General features: G+C 41.8%; 1 protein-coding gene across 1 annotated transcript in view; it reads right to left on the bottom strand.

Annotated features, from left to right (window-relative positions):
* Nucleotides 1-12297: 12297 nt before the first annotated feature.
* Nucleotides 12298-17157, bottom strand: part of LOC133154115 (protocadherin-1-like) — a 75996-nt gene continuing 71136 nt past the window's right edge. The window contains exon 5 of the mRNA XM_061278564.1: nt 12298-17093. Coding sequence (XP_061134548.1) covers nt 16660-17093 — 434 coding nt within the window. The 3' untranslated portion in view covers nt 12298-16659. The remainder of the gene's footprint in view (nt 17094-17157) is intronic.

Genomic DNA, 17157 nt, shown 5'->3' on the forward strand with positions numbered 1-17157 from the left:
TCATCAGCGATGATTGATTGTTCCTTATTGGTATCATATTGTTTGTATTGCCTTCATATCCACCTAACGTGGTCCCAAGCATATTTTGAAAACTATTACTTTTAAAATTGTCTTATGTCAATTGCCACAGAATGAATTCTGTCTTGCTCTTGTCATATTTCTCCGATTTGTCAGATTTTCATTCCCTCTTGTTTCACAGTCTGCATGTTGCCATAAAAAGCACTGTCTCTGGCATTGGTGTCAAAGTCCATTTAAATTATTGGAGAGAAACGTCGCAGACATTAATCATGAACAAAATCTCATTTTCTCTGCTTTTGGGTCACTAACCACATTTGGTGAAACAAATGCGCTTTCTACTGTTGAATATTAAAGGTCAGTCTAAATGCTTGAAATCAAAGTTTGTTCTGACACAATGTTGAACTCCCTGCCCATCACTGAGTTCAGGAACAGCCGAGTAACATCCATCCATCCATTTTCTGAACCGCTTAGTCCCCACGGGGGTCGCGGGTGTGCTGGAGCCTATCCCAGCCGTCATCGGGCAGTAGGCGGGGGACACCCTGAACCGGTTGCCAGCCAATCGCAGGGCACACAGAGACAAACAACCATTTGCACTCGCACTGAGGGACAATTTGGAGTCTTCAATCGGCCTACCAAGCATGTTTTTGGGATGTGGGAGGAAACCGGAGTGCCCGGAGAAAACCCACGCGGGGCCGGGTAGAACATGCAAACTCCACACAGGGAGGGGCGGAGGTGAAATCGAACCCGCACCCTCCTAACTGTGAGGCGGACGTGCTACCCAGTGCGCCACCGAGCCGCCAGCAATAATAAATGAAGTTTATTAATTAAGGTTCCACTGTCCGTGTTCAAAACGTAACACCAAGAAACAGAAACATCATCAAAACACAAAGCTCTCACCAACAAACTCAAATCACAAAACTGATCTACACAAAAAAGAATTCCCAAAGGAAGGAGGATTCAAAATGTAACCTCAACGAACCGATTTGGGATTTACAGTTTTCAAACTTGAGCGTCTGAACGGTGACACCCGTTTAGCCGTGAAAGCTTTACGGCGGTGATGCTCGCTTCGCACTCGATCGTGCCAGCTCGAGCTGCTTTCCTGCTCAAACAGCAGTCACGGAATTTACTGTTTAATTTGCTTAATATGGGGGGGGGGGGGGTATGGCTCACTAGAAATTTACGGCGGCCCTCAATTAAATGAGACTGCGGGGACCGGTTAGAGCAAGGAGATAGCAGCTAATGCAAATGCGCTAGCGCCCGCTCGATATTGCTGCGTTTGCCTTTCCGCGCAAGGCCTTGTTTACTCTCGTGTGTGTGTTTGTGTGTTCAATCGCTATCTGTGTGTGCGTGCTAATGGCTCGCAGTCGAAAGCAAATGTAGAAACACACTGAGTACATTACAGGCCGGATCGCCGAGGCAATCGAATACAGGAGGGCGCGGGTTGTTAGCGAGGCTAAATGAATACAAGAGCGGCCCGGAGTGTTCAGTCAATAACGGCAACTTTTCCATCTTCCCCTCCTGGTTGGAAATTCACAGAGGAAGGTCAGCTTTTTGTGTATGTGTGCGACGAGATAAAAAGTACTGACTGCGGCGCTTTTGCGCAGCTTAACCCTGAGACGTTCCTCCACTGTGAATATAAATATGATTAAATGAACTGTCAGGGTCGAAGCGGCAGCCTTAAATAAGAAGAGCGAGACCGGGCCGGGCCTTTTAGTGCATCCTCTTGTGGCCCCAAAGGCCCTGCAGTCACTTTGCACGCTCTGATCTTCCCTGGGAAATACTGGATCGGAACCTCGTCGCTGTCGGAAAAGAACGCGGGAGGAATACTGATTGGGAGGATGTCTGCATGAGCGTTTTGTCTACATCAGTCTACATCCACCCAGTTTGAGCAGACAAAAAATAAATACTGTACAACACTGTCTTACACCAAGAAAACAGAAAAGCAACATGAAGTTAGCCATATTACCAAGTATGAAAGCCAGTCAAAAATGTCTATTTGGAATTCTAAAAAGTAAATACCGTAAATTCCCGACTATAAGCCGCACCGGACTATAAGCCGCACCAGCTAAAATTGGGGGATATTTTAGTTTTTTTCTTATATAAGCCGCACCGGACTATAAGCCGCACGTGCACACGCGTTTTTTTTACAGAGAAAGACCGTTCACAGAAAGCCTTTTTAAAGTTTTTATAACATACTTTAACATGTCTTTCTAAACATTGCCTGTGATGAAGGGTTTAGAGCCCTTTGACGCAGGTCACCTAGCGTGCATTCCTACTAAAGCTCATAATAGGCACAAGCAACACAGCCAGAATAAGCAGCAGCCATAGTAGTGTTTCAAAATAGTATTTTTGTTGTTGTTTTTTTCTTCAAGATACCGCAGTGTATAAAAGTGATCAAGTCATCACAAAAATCATGAAAAAAATCCTTCTTTAAGCCGCACCTGACTATAAGCCGCAGGGTTCAAAATTTTGGAAAAAAGTCGCGGCTTATAGTCCGGAATTTACGGTAATATCTCCTGGAAAAATGTATTTTTTTTTTTGGCTGACAAATTACAGTTATGAATATATAACATAATATAATATAATAAATAAAATAAATAACTACCCATACGAAATAAATACAATGATAAATATGTATATATGTGTATATATATACAATTAAATATATATGAAGCAATGTATAAAAAATGAAAATAAATGTAAAAAATATAACCAAACAAATAAGTTTAGGTTTTTTTAAAAAATATTTCTTACATTTGTTTTCATTTTTTACTATATTCCTTTTGGATTTGAGGAGCCTTGGTCCTCCCTAAGTAACAACACGTGAGTAAGCAAAGTTAAAAACTTTTGACGGCATGTGAGTGAGCCAGTGACATTCTGATTGATGTTGGAAGTTCAAAATCAAAACGGGAAAAGCTGAGTGAGCGTTTGCTAGCTCCACTTGCACCTTAAATCATCCTGGAGAAGGTTCTCCTTGGAATTTATTCATCCGCATATATGTCGTAAAACTTGGTGGGGGGGGAGAAATAAAGTATCGGCAGAGCCGGATTAACATACGCTAATCAAACATGCAATCTGGATGGCAGGAAAAGGAAAAAAACATCCTCAAATCATCAGGAAAAAAAATCCCTAATCTCTCGTTACCAGAACCCGAAAAGCGCCGAAGCACAGCGCTGACGAATGGCCTCTCTGGCTGAACCCAGACATCATCAATCACACGCCGAACCGCCCGTGCGCCACCCGACTGTCCCAACGGCTTTATTGGAAACATCCGAGGGGATCGTCGCCCGTCACTTTACATCGGGATTGTCCAGCAATATTAAATAATTATTAAATATTAAATACACTTTTGATTCTTAATCCGGTTGAACCCCACACAGAACCCCAAATGTAAGGCCTTGATTTAAAAGAGACTTTTTTTCACAATAAAAAGAAAAAGATGAAGACTCTCTTCTTTGTATTTTGCTCAGCAGTTTGGGTGCACCACACTGCCACTCACAGGTCATTCCAGGTACTACAAAAGACGTCTGCTTCATAATAATCATCCTAATAATATTCATTTATCTTCCGAACCGTTTGTCTTAACGAGGAATTCATATGAAACATGAAGTGAGGCAATTTTTGTGTCGAGTAGAAAGTTGTCTAAAGTTCTTCCGTGACTCACAGTGTATATTTTTGGCTTGAGGGGATTCTCTGTTTCCAGTAGCGAGGTCCAACCGAAGGCGCCCTCACTAGCTCACCCCCCCCCCACTGAAGTAATATCCACAATAATGACTCTGCCAAGCAAACACAATATTGAGAGCTTCTTTTCTCGTCCACAGAAGTTATTTCCCGGTGGAGGACGGTTGGAATTAAAAATGAAATGTACAGTAATCTTTTTTTCCTCCTTTCCGTGCAACAACACTTTTATGTATTAAGGTCTTTATTTGGGCATCGAGATCAACCTGGGAGTGATAGTTGAACTCTGGTTAGACAGAGTGATGCTTTCAACATATACTTTAGTTGAAAGTCAGGGTTTCAAATTCGGACTTCAAGACAGAATTAGAGTTTAAAAGTAAGACTGAAGGACTTCTCTCTAAATTGTCCACTTCCAACGAACTTCCTGTGTCTGGATTTTTCAGATGTTTTTCGTGGGTTTACTCATGATGAACATGTCTACCAAATTCTATTGCTGTGTAAAACTGGCTTCCGATCTATTAGTGGTCAATAGAAACGGTTTTCAAAGCTTTTGGCTTTTTTTGGGTGTTCCCTGGATTTGAGTCTCTTGAGGAGTATCCGTCACTCAATCACAGCCAAGCATTTCTCTCCATCACACTCAGCTGATCAATTTACTGAAGAGTACTTGGCACATGAACATCGCTTCGATCCGAAGGAAAAAAATATCCACGTAGGGGTCTGGCGAACATTCAAAGGCGGTCCGGGGCCAAACGGTGGGAAGAGGAAGACGTGTATTGTTTACTAAGTGTGTTGATTAAAGGCCGCCTGAGCCGTGGTTGAGCCTGGAAAAGCCTGGCCCGCAATGACAAATATGGCGAGCATGCAAAACTGCTGAGTCAGCCTCTGCCTCCGACCTGCATTGAGTTGAAAAATGCGTGAATTGTGATTATGAAAGCCGTCCCATCTGCGTGCGGAGGGCTGATACGATGAGCTACCGAGCTAAGGAGCTCTGAAATGTGAAGTTATCAAGTCGGATATGATGACGAGCGCATCCGGCCGCTGATAACGAGCGGGCAGATAAGGCCTCTTTGGCCCAAATACTGCGCCGCACCCGCCCGCCGCCGCCGCCACTTCCCATGTAAATATAAATTATGGCACATTCAGCATTCTTTTCATTAGCCCTGCAGATATTCCATCAGGGTTCTTTTTTTTTTTTTTTTTTTACATGCACAAGTGACCAGTATTTATTCACAGCGACAAGGAAAATGTGTCTGCCACATTCTTAAACATGACGACAATGCATGTACTGGTGCAACTAACCCGGTTTTCAAACCCTAAAACTGGCTTGAAACCCTAATCCGAGCTTGGAAAGCCTTGACATTATTTTGAAACCTTATTGGTCACTACAAACTGAAACATGCCTTGAAACCCTACCATAACCCTTGTTGGAAAGCCTTACCTTTATCTTAAAATCCTACCTTAAAACCTTAACCAGGATTTGACACCTTCAGCCTGTTTTGAAAATCCAATTTAAAACCCCAAACACGCCACGGAAATCTACTTTAAAGCCATGTCATTGTTTTGAAACGCTTCTCCTACTTTCGGGCTTGCTAATGCTGCCATGAAGCCCAAATTTTAATGATGGCGTAAATGTGTCTTGAATCCGATATTTGAAATACCCGAACTTCAGTTCCTAAACTTACTGAAGACGTGCGTGATAACGATGTTGGGAGGTCCATTGCACAGTTGGTGTTTTAAAAGATAAGTATTTGCTCATATTTGTTAAGTTCCTAATGGGGTGAAAATTTGTTTTTGACTCACATGCTTCCTCCAACACACAAAAGTGAAATACTTTCAGAAACAAGTCAACAAAACAACAAACTTTTTGCTAACAAATAATTACATTGTCACTCTTTTATCAAGTTCCCTACACTCTATATTTGACAAACTCCTCCTCCGTCCAAAACTTTTGCGTCGGGCAGCCGTGTCGTTTGTGGCCGTGCCCTCCTCGTTTGCGGGGTCGCTGGTGGCCAATCAGTGGGCTTTGAAAAGTGGCATTACACCGCAGTCGGCTCTGTTTACCATCATAAACCGAGCCGGCGCCTTTGTGTTGACCGAGCGCCACATGCGCCGGCGACTCGCCCGCCGACTTGTAATTACCCCATTAACTGTTTATTTTCTCTCGCTAACCATAACAACATTTGGACTCCAATCATCTGTCCGCCTCGCTGGCGTAATTGCTCGCCACCATTGTTGGGGTAAAAACTGGGATCCACGTTCCTCGCCGGCAATTAGATTGTGATCAAGACCAGCGGCTAACAACACGGGACTGGACCACGGACGGTCGGGTGACACTCAGGCTGCCGTGGTAACGAGGCCGTGGTGTGACTCCGAAGCCAGCCGATGATGTGCAAATTTAGCACAGAAAATGGGAATGTGATTCTATTGTTTGTCTGATACGCCCTCTTTACACAGAACTGATGCCAGCAATGTTTTGAAACTAGAGATAATGAACTCTGCTCATTCAGAACCAAGTCAAGAACCAAGTCAAAAATCACATTGTAAAACGTAAAACCAAAACAAACACCACCAAAGGACTCTGTCGAGAACCACATACAAAACAAAGCCAGAATCCCGTCATGATTGAACCAAATCTAATAGTTATGGTCTATGGTCTAGTTAAAAAAGAACTATGCAGTAACGCCGCCCCTCCCCTTTCAGTTTATTTTGGGTGTAATTTCACTTTCAACCACTAGATGATGACACTATTGTTTGACATTAAATTTTGAAAGAACAAAAACGGGAAGTCGTTTTTGCTAAATATTATTTAATGTCCAACTATTACTATTAACTATTCCTTTTACAGAAAAGCCATGGCTGTAGGTTTATTTATTAATGTAAATTTTGGGTGTGATTATTGATTTTTGTCGTCAGATGGTACATTTGGATCAATATATTCTATACTTGTATGTGTATGGATTCTGTTTTTTTTTTAATTAATTGTTATAAATGGCAGAAAAATTTGCCGAATATTTACGACATACTGTATTGCAGATTTCACTTATTTTAGGTGTGGCCTGGTATGTGGAGGTTGGAGTTACTGTACAATGCCTTCCATGTCTGGACTGTCCAATGTTGCGGACAGCTCATTGTCTTCTTGTGAGAGTTTGTGATCTCTTTACACAAGTCGGGCTGGTGGGGGCTAAAGTTGTGCCGGAGGCAGCCTTGCGCAGGGTGGATGACAGCGAGAAGGGGGTGTCTTAGTGCAGCGGTGCAGCCATGCGCTAAATGATGTTGCTTTAAGGCTCCGTGCTAGACTGTCTCGTCCTCCGCCTCTTCTTCGTGCGACCAAGCACATCTGCGAATGAATAAATCAAGACAAAATCAAATATGGTCAAAAATGATTTGAAAAAAGCACCAGAGAATCACATCCAGAACCAATTCAAGAATGAAATAATGAAAATGATCTTTTAAAGCAATAGAAAAGTTGAAGCGCGAAACCTTAATGTAATGTAGCCTGGCTCAGTACTCACGCTGTATCCAGGTGGCGCCGCAGGGCCGGTCAACGGCAAATATTAAAGAATGAAGTCATGAATATAAAATCACAAAATGATTAATATTAAAGCTGAAGTGATGAATATTAAAGCCTGCCAGTTCATTAACTTAATTTTCCAATGAGGCTCTGATTACACTTGTGCATTCAGCATGCGCATAAACACAAAATAAAAAGTTGTAATTGTGTGAAATATGACATTAAAAATACATGAAAGCAGCAAAATTAACACATGGAAGGAGCTAGTGTGAAAAAAATAACGTGTGTGCGGTGTCCCAGAATTCCTTTGGTTGATGCTGATATTGAGGGAGGGGGGAGAGCACTGGGGGGACTTCACATTTCCTCTAATAGAATGTAACTAGCATCATTACTTTTTCATCACAGCCCTCCCACTGCTGTCGTGCACATCGAGGAACATCACTTTCAGGCGCACGCCGCCCACCCTCTCGCCCCCACACTGCCCCTCCCCCTCATTTCATCGGGCCTGCCGCCGCTCAATTACAGTGCCCCACATCAGGATGGGAAAAGAACACAAAAAAAGAAAGAAAAAGAAATTGAGGGAGTGAACGAGGGCCCCAAAGACGAGCGGCGGCGGCTTCTTCTGAGGCTGCAAGACACTCAGCTTCCCCGCAGGCTGACATCTTGGATTTGGCTTAGATAAAAGCACCAAAGAAGAAGAAGAAAGGAGGGGAAGAGAAAAAGGCTCCGCAGGGTTGAAGACTTGAAGACACTCAGGGACACATTAAGAGCTGGACGACTTTAAAAGGCAGCAGAAGCTGAGGGGACGCCACAATGCCTGGAAGTGACACATATCGCTATGGCAACAAACACACACTAAAATATCAACACATACACAAAAGTCAATTGAGGCAAACAAAAAAATCACCAACTGCAGCAATAGAACCATTGCTAGAGATTTATTGAAAAAGGAGAACATGGAAAATGTTGGGTCCAGAACCCGAATTGAACCAGCTTGTGTCATTATGATTAAAGCCTATATGAAATTTGAAGCGGACAACACAAACCCCTAACGGAACAACGACTCGAGCAACAGAAATACCAGAATCGTTCACATGATAAAACAGGCTAAAAAAATCTAAGTAAAACCAGAGTATGGCCACAACAAGGGTAAGAAATACCCAAAAGAGCAGAAGCCCAGCAGTTCCAAAAAAATGTTAAGGGTTAGGGGGCTACGGGGTCAGGGGTAGTGTTAGTGGTTGGGGTCAAGGTAAGGGTTAAGGAAAGGCTTAGGGTTAGTGTTAGGGGTTAAAGAGTAGGGGTAGTGTTAGTGGTTGGGGTCAAGGTGAGGTTTAAGGAAAGGCTTAGGGTCAAGGGTTAGGGTCAGCAGTAGTGTTAGTGGTTGGAGTCAAGGTAAGGCTTAAGGAAAGGGTTAGGGGTTGGGTTAAGGGTTAGGGTTAAGATTTTGGTAAGGGTTAATGCTTAGAGATAGTGTTAGTGGTTGGTGTTAGGGTAAGGGGTTCAGAGTTGTGGAGTTATGAGTTAGGGGTTAGGGTTACAGGTTTGTTGGTAGGGTTAGGGGTTGGGGATAGGTTGGGTAAGGTGAGTTAGGTTTGGGGTAGGGTTTCGGGATAGGGTTAGAAGGGTTCAGGATTGTAGGGCTATGAGTTAGGGGTTACGGTTCCAAGTTTGTTGGTAGGCTTAGGGGATGGGGTTGGGTTTGAGGTTAGGGTACGGGGATAGGGTTAAGGGTTAGAACTTGGGGTTAGGGTTATGGGGGTCAGGTCAGTTCCTGTATGTTTCAGTTGGATTTGGATTAGTGCACCCGTTAGTTAGCGGACTGATTTCTATTTTAGTCATAACAGAAGCACACATGATGAAAAGCCAATACAGAAGCTTCGAGTTAGGGTGGGGTTAGGGTTTAGGAGGTTAGGGTTAACATTAGGTGGGGTTCAGGGTTTATTCCAGTATGTTTCAGTTAGGATTGGATCAGTGCAGTTGTTAGTTAGCAGCCTGAACTCTATTTTGCTCACGTGAACGTGATAGTGTTACTTGCGCGTGCGAAAGCTCTCGTGTCAAATAAAAGCGTTTATGTAAGATGTCTTATTTTATTCATGCACATATTTACTTATTCTGGCCCCACATCAGGCCTTAAGTTACATAACGGGAGAAAAGTATAGTTTAACTGTGTTTTCAGCTTGGTGTTCAAAAATTATTGTCCACCATTTTCTGTGCATGCGCATTTGTACGTGTGTTTAGATGCATAAACGAGGCACTAATAATGCGACGCTTGGTTGGCCAGCGCTAACTGAAGCTGTTGTTTCGTCAATGTGCTCGTTGCGCTAACGAGACGTGATTAGCGAGCCTAGCGGAGTGCGCGCGTATTAGCGCGCGCATGTGAGCAAGCGAGCTAATAAAGTTAGTGTGCCTCGTCGTCTTCATCTCCTCTTTAACCTACATAAGGAAATTAAAATCCTATAATTATCTTCAATTAACAAAAAGAGGGACATGCAGTGATTAAGGAAATCAAGTTCAGGGACTATTTTCATTATCTTCTTTGCCCTCCCCATCCTTACTCCCCCCCCCCGCCTCCCCACACACACGCACACACACGTACGCTCCTGTACAGCCCGCCCCCGCCGCTTCCTTTAAGGTTCACCTTTAAGATCACTGCTATGCTTTTAATTAACTTTTTTCGTGACTTGTGACTTTCAGACATTCTGACCACTTGTTTCAGATTTTAGCAAAAATATACCTTCTTGTAAACTGGATAAAAAATAGCATTTGTATATGTGAGGATCACACTGGGTTTTGGTTATTGCATGGTTTGGATGAACTGTTTTATTATTCTTGTGGAAAGCGTCTGACCACCTTGTTTCACTCTTACATGAGATTGCACATGCTCATCAAGCGGACAAAACAAGCAATTGTCATGTTTATTTTAGGGGAAGTGTTTGGTTTGAGTTTGGGGTTAGTTTTGGACTTTATGAATTTTTCCCCCTTAAACAATCAATAATTTTGTTCATAACTATTTGTGTGTGCGTGTGTGTTTGCTTGTTTGTGTGTTGTTGGATGGGCTGGATCGCCCGCAGCAACCCCAGGAGGACTTTGCTCGACGAAAGCCAGAATCTCTCACACACATTCACGTACACTGTGAATGGTCCATGTGTGAAATAGTGGCAGGGATGCAGAGACGGGTCCAATGGGCGCTGGCACCGGAATCCACGTGTGTGTGTGGGGGGGGGGGATTCACAGCACATCTCTCATTTTTTGGGGGGGGTTGAGTTTAGGATACGGGTTTGAGAGCCTCCCGTTTAGTGTGTGAATATTCATGATGTGGTCCGGGCATCTCAGTAGCATATTGATGAGCGTTGAAGTGATTCCTAATGTGTCGAGAAGACATCCCTGCAGGATCTCTTTTTCTGTTCGAGCGACGGGACCATTTTTCCGGCTTGAAAAACAGAACACTTCATTATTTCCACGGCGACGTCAACACTTAAAAACGCCACGGTCGACCTTTGTCGCGCTCTCAGGGTCACGTAGGCTTTTCTTGTTTTTTTTTTTCAGTCAGGCACTTTAAAGTTGTTGCATAACATTTCCACAGTAAACTTTGTGAACAATTTTGTTTCGATTTCCTGCAGGTCACGCACGCACATGGATATTGATGTTGACTTGAAATATGATGTTTGCTGGCTTTTTATTGCACCTCACACATTCCTTTGAGGAAATCGGGAGGCAAGGCACCAAGCTCACGGTGTCAATAGGCAAATAGTCAAAAGCTGCCAATAATTGACAGCCGTTGTAACTGCATTAAAAAATATTCTTAATTTTACATTTTAGTATTTTTAGTCTGTTTTCTGTTAGTTAAGTGTTCTCAATTTAATTATTTACTTATTTATTTAGTTTATTTGTATTTCACTTGCATATTATATTGTATCATATTATATTATATTATTATGTTATGTTACATTATATTGTTAAGGTGTGACTAGTCAGTTGGTGTTCAACCAAAGACTCAATCTGCTCTGCTAAGTGGCAAAAAGAAGAGAGAAGATGAGTTTTTGTAGTTTTTATGCGGTGGTGAGTGCAAACAGGACTAAGGCGGTCTCGCTGATCCACATCTTGTCGCTCACTCGCTGCAACTATTTTTAACGGCAGTCGCTAATTAGCAACACGTTAATTGGCATGGGTGCACGCCGCAGGATCTTGGACGATAACGTACAAATTCACGCCTTGACGACTGCTTTGTTTCATCAAGTGGCATAATTGTTATCAGCAATCATACTCTTTTGTGTGTGTGTGTGTGTGGGTGGGTGTGTGCGTGCGTGCGTGTGTCGAGACAATCAATAATTGTATTGATCTTGGCTGAGATGATGTGATGTGTTTCAAGTACATTTTCTTCTTCACTCCATCAAAGAACGAAAGTGTGTGTTTTTGTGTGTGTTTGTGCGTGCACACTTGGTAAATGTTCCTCAAAGTAGTCCAGAAGAAGAGGATAAAAGTCTAGATTTTTTTTTTTTTTTGCCAGCGGAAAGTACGATGATAGAATGATAAACATGAAAAGATTCATAAGATGAAAGAATTTCAAAAAATGGATGCACAAAAAAAAATAATGTGGACAGATGGATTGATTCAAAGATGGACAAAATGGACAGATGAATGAAATGTTTGATTAAAAAAAGATGGGCAGATGAAAAAATCCATGATGGAGAAACGAGAAATAGACAGAAAACATGTAGATAAATGTGAAAAAAAAATCAATGGGTCGAAGATAAGAAAAAAATGAACGGGTGAAAAGATGAAATGAAGACGAGCAGATGTAAAGGAAAGGATGATCATGAGACACAAAATGGATGAATGAAGAGAAAGATGTGGAAAGATGGATGACAGAAAGATGAGGGATGGACAGAAGTAAAGATGGAGTGATGAGCAGATGAGGATGGAGGTGAAGAAGGTGAGTTGTGATGATTTGTCATTGATTTCCTGTTGTTTCCTCTTTGCTTTTATCATCCATCCATACTTCATCCCTCCAAAAAAAAGAACATAAACTGTACTTCTGTTTAAAAATACATCAAAAAAGTTTTGAAATCAGACACAAGGAGACACCGCAGTTGAACTTAGTGTATTTTATTGTAAAGCCATGAGGAAGAAGTAATTACATGTCATCATTTCTTTGATTTGCTCAGCAAAACCATTCCCCCCAAAAAACACTGACATTGATTCCAAAGTCAAACATGCAAATGGACAAAGAAGGAAGAAGGAAACAAAGCAACAACAAATAAAAAAAAAGATAACACGTCATCACTCGACATTCCTTTGCTATAACATCATTAAAAAAAATCAACAAAAACATCTAAATCAAAAGTGGACGAGCGGCGCGACGAGCCTACGCGAGCCTACGAACAAGGACAAGCTTACGAGCCACGTTTCCTTCACACGCTTCGAGTATAGATACAAGATAATATATATATATATTTATATATATTCATATTTGTCATCTCATCAGAAAACAAAAAGAAAAGTACAATTGCATGTACATAAAACTGTACAAAAAACAAGGCATCACTAGCATTGTTTCTATAGAAATATAACCAACCCACAGCAAGTCTACAAACATGGACAGGCTTCTTCTCAGTAATTCTAAAAACAAAAAAAGTCTCCTGCTTCAAAATTGGTAAAAGTTTCCGCAGGCGATATTTTCCTTTATTTTTTTGTTACCTTTGTGGTGTGCGTCAGAAGTTTACAAAAGTTGTGTTTACAAATTTCTAATGCTAATTTATTAGCCTAAAAACCTCTGCCACATACGTAACAATTATGGTAAGAAAGAAAATGTCGGCTAGTGTGTTCCATTTGAAAAATATTACCTTTTTTAATTCACAAAATTAGAACTCTACTGAAACAATTAACTGGAGGGATTTTAGCAAATTGATTTGTAACGTTTATTGGCACTTGTCATAGGTTTTGACTAAATTTGTTTTTTTACATTACAAGGAGGTTGATTTAGTTTTAGCAGCCTGAATCATTCATAATTAACTGGGCAAGTTAAGAGCTTGTAAGAAAATGACAAGAAACCACGTTTGGGAGTTAGTCATAAAAAATTGTTCTTTTTTTTTAGCATTGATCTGTTTGTCACATTAGAAAAATACTGCAGTTCCTTTAAATAAAAAAAGACATTTTTGTAAATAATAAAAGGTCAACTTGAATAACCATTAGATTTCATTTTTCCAGTCATTTGCACTACTCTTTTGTTTCACTTTATTTATTTATTTTACGTAATGCAAACATGATTTTGCTAGCTTGAATGATTCCCACATCAATAACTTGTGATTTAAGACTTAGAAACAAACATCTCGATGTAACTTGTGATTTGTTAACACCTTTGAAGGTATTGAAATTCCTATTTGTGGCTAAAATGGAGAGCTGGTTACAAATTGGCATTTAACGTCATTGTTTGCACGTCTCATATGTTGGATCAAATCTGCATTCATTTTTCTGGTTTTGATTCATTTTGGAAAGTTTAACACTTTTGAAGGACTGACTGTTCGTGGCGAGTTGTTGTGGTGATATGCCGATCAGGCGGTAATGGAGTTGGGAGGTATAAAAACACAGTGTGCCCGCTCAAAGTTTTGTTAAAAAGGAGAAAAAAAAAATAAATAAAATGTAGAGCACATATTGATACAGGAAACCAGTAATTGACTGATCAAATGAGAAAACTGACAGCCTCAAAACCTTTTTATATTTATAAAGTCTGCTTATTTCATGCTCAGAATTATAATACACAATAAAAAAACAAAAAAATATGAGTTGTGGTAAACGTCCTTTCCAACGCTTGTCAAACGTTGAAAATTTGAGTGTCAAATTGTACATGATTTGTTTTGAATACAAAATACTTCAAAGAACTTTAACTATGTGTTCTTCTCTTTTGTCTATGTAATGTTTTTAACAACCTGCCTTTCCTCGTCAAACCTGACTTTTCCGTTTTTAAAAACAAAATAATTCGGACTCTCGCCACTCGTGCTGTACACGCTACACAAGGCACCCTGTGGCGTTAATGTAAGACGCGCTCAGTGTTAGCGTTAGCATGTAGCGTGTGCGGGAGGGAGGAACTTTACTTTTCACTTTGGGTGATCAGTTATACTTTGAACAAGACAGTTTGATTTTTTAAAAAAAATAATGATTCATTATCAGAGGAATTTTCCAGTCTAAATATTTGCAAGCAATGCAAGGATAGAAAGCAAAACACTTTTGAGTTGTAGTAACTTATTAAATGTAGTTGCTGAAAAGTTCTTCAAAAACAAGAACAATTTTGCAAGCATGTTGGCATTTTTTAAATTTTTTTTTTTTGCCAAATAAATTGTATCACGATTCTTTTTTAAAACCAAAAACATTCAACTCGATAACATAGGCAACTGTGCTATTAGGCTAATGAACTGCTTCGTCCTTAGGAGAGCCAGAAATGCTGCAAATGTTGTTCTGAGACTTTTTTGTGGTTCTACTCATAATAGACATGTCTACCGAATTTCACGTTGCAAAATCAAACACAAATCAGGAATTGGGGGTAATTTTATTGCCCAACGATGATAGTGAAATTTCAAAGTGTTGTTTTCTGGCAGGCTAATAAATTAAAGTGAGTAAAAAAAAACAACTTTTTTTTCTTTGCAGGGTCAAAAAGTCTCAAATTAAGACGAATAATTTGTGACACTGCCTTTAAACTTTAAAAAATGAACTGCACTCTTTCTCACACACACACACACACTAAAAACCAACAGAGGCAGCAAAAGGCCACAGAGGGTCAGCTGAGGTTAATTGGTGGCAAAGAGTAAATGTAACCTCTGTCCTCCGTCTTTACCTCACGCAGCAAAACACACCGGCCGCTTGGGAGGCGCAAAGTGGAAAAAAATGACCTGATTCCTGACGGCCAGGACGAGAGGAAAGATGAAGAGGAGGAGGAAGGTAGAGGTGTGTGTTGGGCATTGAAATGGAAATACTTCTTCATAAACTACTTTTTAGATTAACAGATTTGGAAGAAGATCACTCCAATAAAATAGGCACCAAAACCAAACTGAAATGTGGCCCTCAATAGGTGAAATTATCATAAATGTTTTGATGTCAACATTCTGGCTCCTCACGGGATGAACAACAGTTGTTAATTATGATGATTATGTCGGGAACAATTTACATCAACTTGATTATTTGTGCTGATTTTTATTACGTTGATTGACTTCCTCTGTTGATCAATTCTGTGTCAATCAAAATTGAATCGACAACAACAATCACAAAAACATTTCGGATTCACTTGAATATTACTAATTACAACCTTGATGATGACGACGACGATGAAAGTTTCAGTTTTGATCTGGCAGTAAACTTGTGGATAACTTCCCAACAATTTTGTCCCTTCACGAGCACCCCCGCCCCAAAAAGAAAATTCTGCAGCGTCTGTACATGTAAAACTCATCAGTCCAGCAACGTGACGTCACATAAGCTTTACAATAATGTATTTACATGTGGAATTAGGGGGAAAAAAAAAGATTCCCTCCATATGTTAACAAGGCAAATATCCTCGTAACACAAAGGATAAAAACCAAACATGCCAGATTTTTTGACGTCCAGAAATTCTTCCACTAAATCCAAAGAAAGAAGTTCAAAGTCAAGCTAGATAGTTTCACGCAGAATAGTGAGAAAAGATTTACAACAAAGCCCACTCGAGGGGAGGCGTCGGGTGGTGGGGTGAGATGGTGGGGGTGAAAAAAGAAGACACAAAGCAGTTTGTTGTTTACATTCTTTCCATTTCCTCATTTACAGCTGATTGGCTGGCACAAAGCCAGGTGGGCGGGGCCTAGAGCAGTGGGCGTAAGGGAATGTGGGCTGTGCTAAAACACAACCAGGCACAGGTGAGGTGTTTAAGGGCAGGAGAGGTGCTCGGTGAAAGGTTTGCTGGAGGTGGTGAGGTATTCAGGAGAACCCATGAGGTGTTTCGGGCTTCGGGCGTTTATTTGGGTATGGAAAGGCTTTGGGGTTATGGTGAGGTCATGGAGGGGCGGGAAATGTGTTTCGTGTGTTAACGATGTGTTGAGGCGCTCACAAGCAATTAGGGAGGTGTTTGGGCTTGTAACAAAGGTGTTTGAGAGATCAATGAAATGTTTAAAGGGGTGGTGAGTTGGTTGGAGAATATGGTTTCCGTAGGGACAGTAAGGTGGTTTAATAGAGCAGGGATGTCATTTGGGGTGGTGAGGTGTTCAGGGGCTGTAAAGGAGCTGATTGAGGGGTGAGGTGGTTAGGGGTGGGGGTTGTGTTTTTGGGTGGGCATGAAGGTGAATAGTTGGGCGGAATGGTATTTAGGGGACAGTGAAGGAAAGGTTTCAGATCCTGGTAAGGTGTTGAGGCGGATAGTGAGGTGGGCTGGGGTGGCGTTTTTGTCAAGGTGTTCAAGTGAGCAGCGTCAAAGGAGAGTGACGCGGCACGGTCCACCCTCACAGGTAGATCTCCCTCTTGCCGGCGTGGCCTGTGGGGGTGGTGGCTGAGTGGAACTCCACTGCCTGGCTGAGGGGGATCTCCTCCAGGCCGCAGTCTTTGGCAGGGGTCTGGCCGGCGGCCCCCAGGGGGTAGGCACTGCTGTAGGGCGTCATGAAGCGCATGTTAGCAACCCTGCCACCGCCCACACCACGCTCTTCCACGGGGATGGGTTTAGGACTGCCGTTAGCCACGGGTGGAGGCGGGTCGTGGGTGGCGTCCATCTCCTGGTAAGGCACGAAGGTGGACAGCTTCGGGGGAACGGCGGCCCCTTTGGGCACCTTGCGGTTCGGTGAAGGCTGGCCGGGCATCCAGCATGAGTCCGAGTGGCCGAACTCGGTGCACTCACGCGTGCAGTTGCCTGTCATGGCCACGTCCGGGAGGGGCCTCAGATCTGCAAAACACAACACACGCTTAATGAGTTGTGTTGCCGTGACAACAATGAAAATAAACTTTAA

This window comes from Syngnathus typhle, linkage group LG1, assembly GCF_033458585.1.
Source record: "Syngnathus typhle isolate RoL2023-S1 ecotype Sweden linkage group LG1, RoL_Styp_1.0, whole genome shotgun sequence".
Taxonomy (NCBI): Eukaryota; Metazoa; Chordata; class Actinopteri; order Syngnathiformes; family Syngnathidae; genus Syngnathus; species Syngnathus typhle.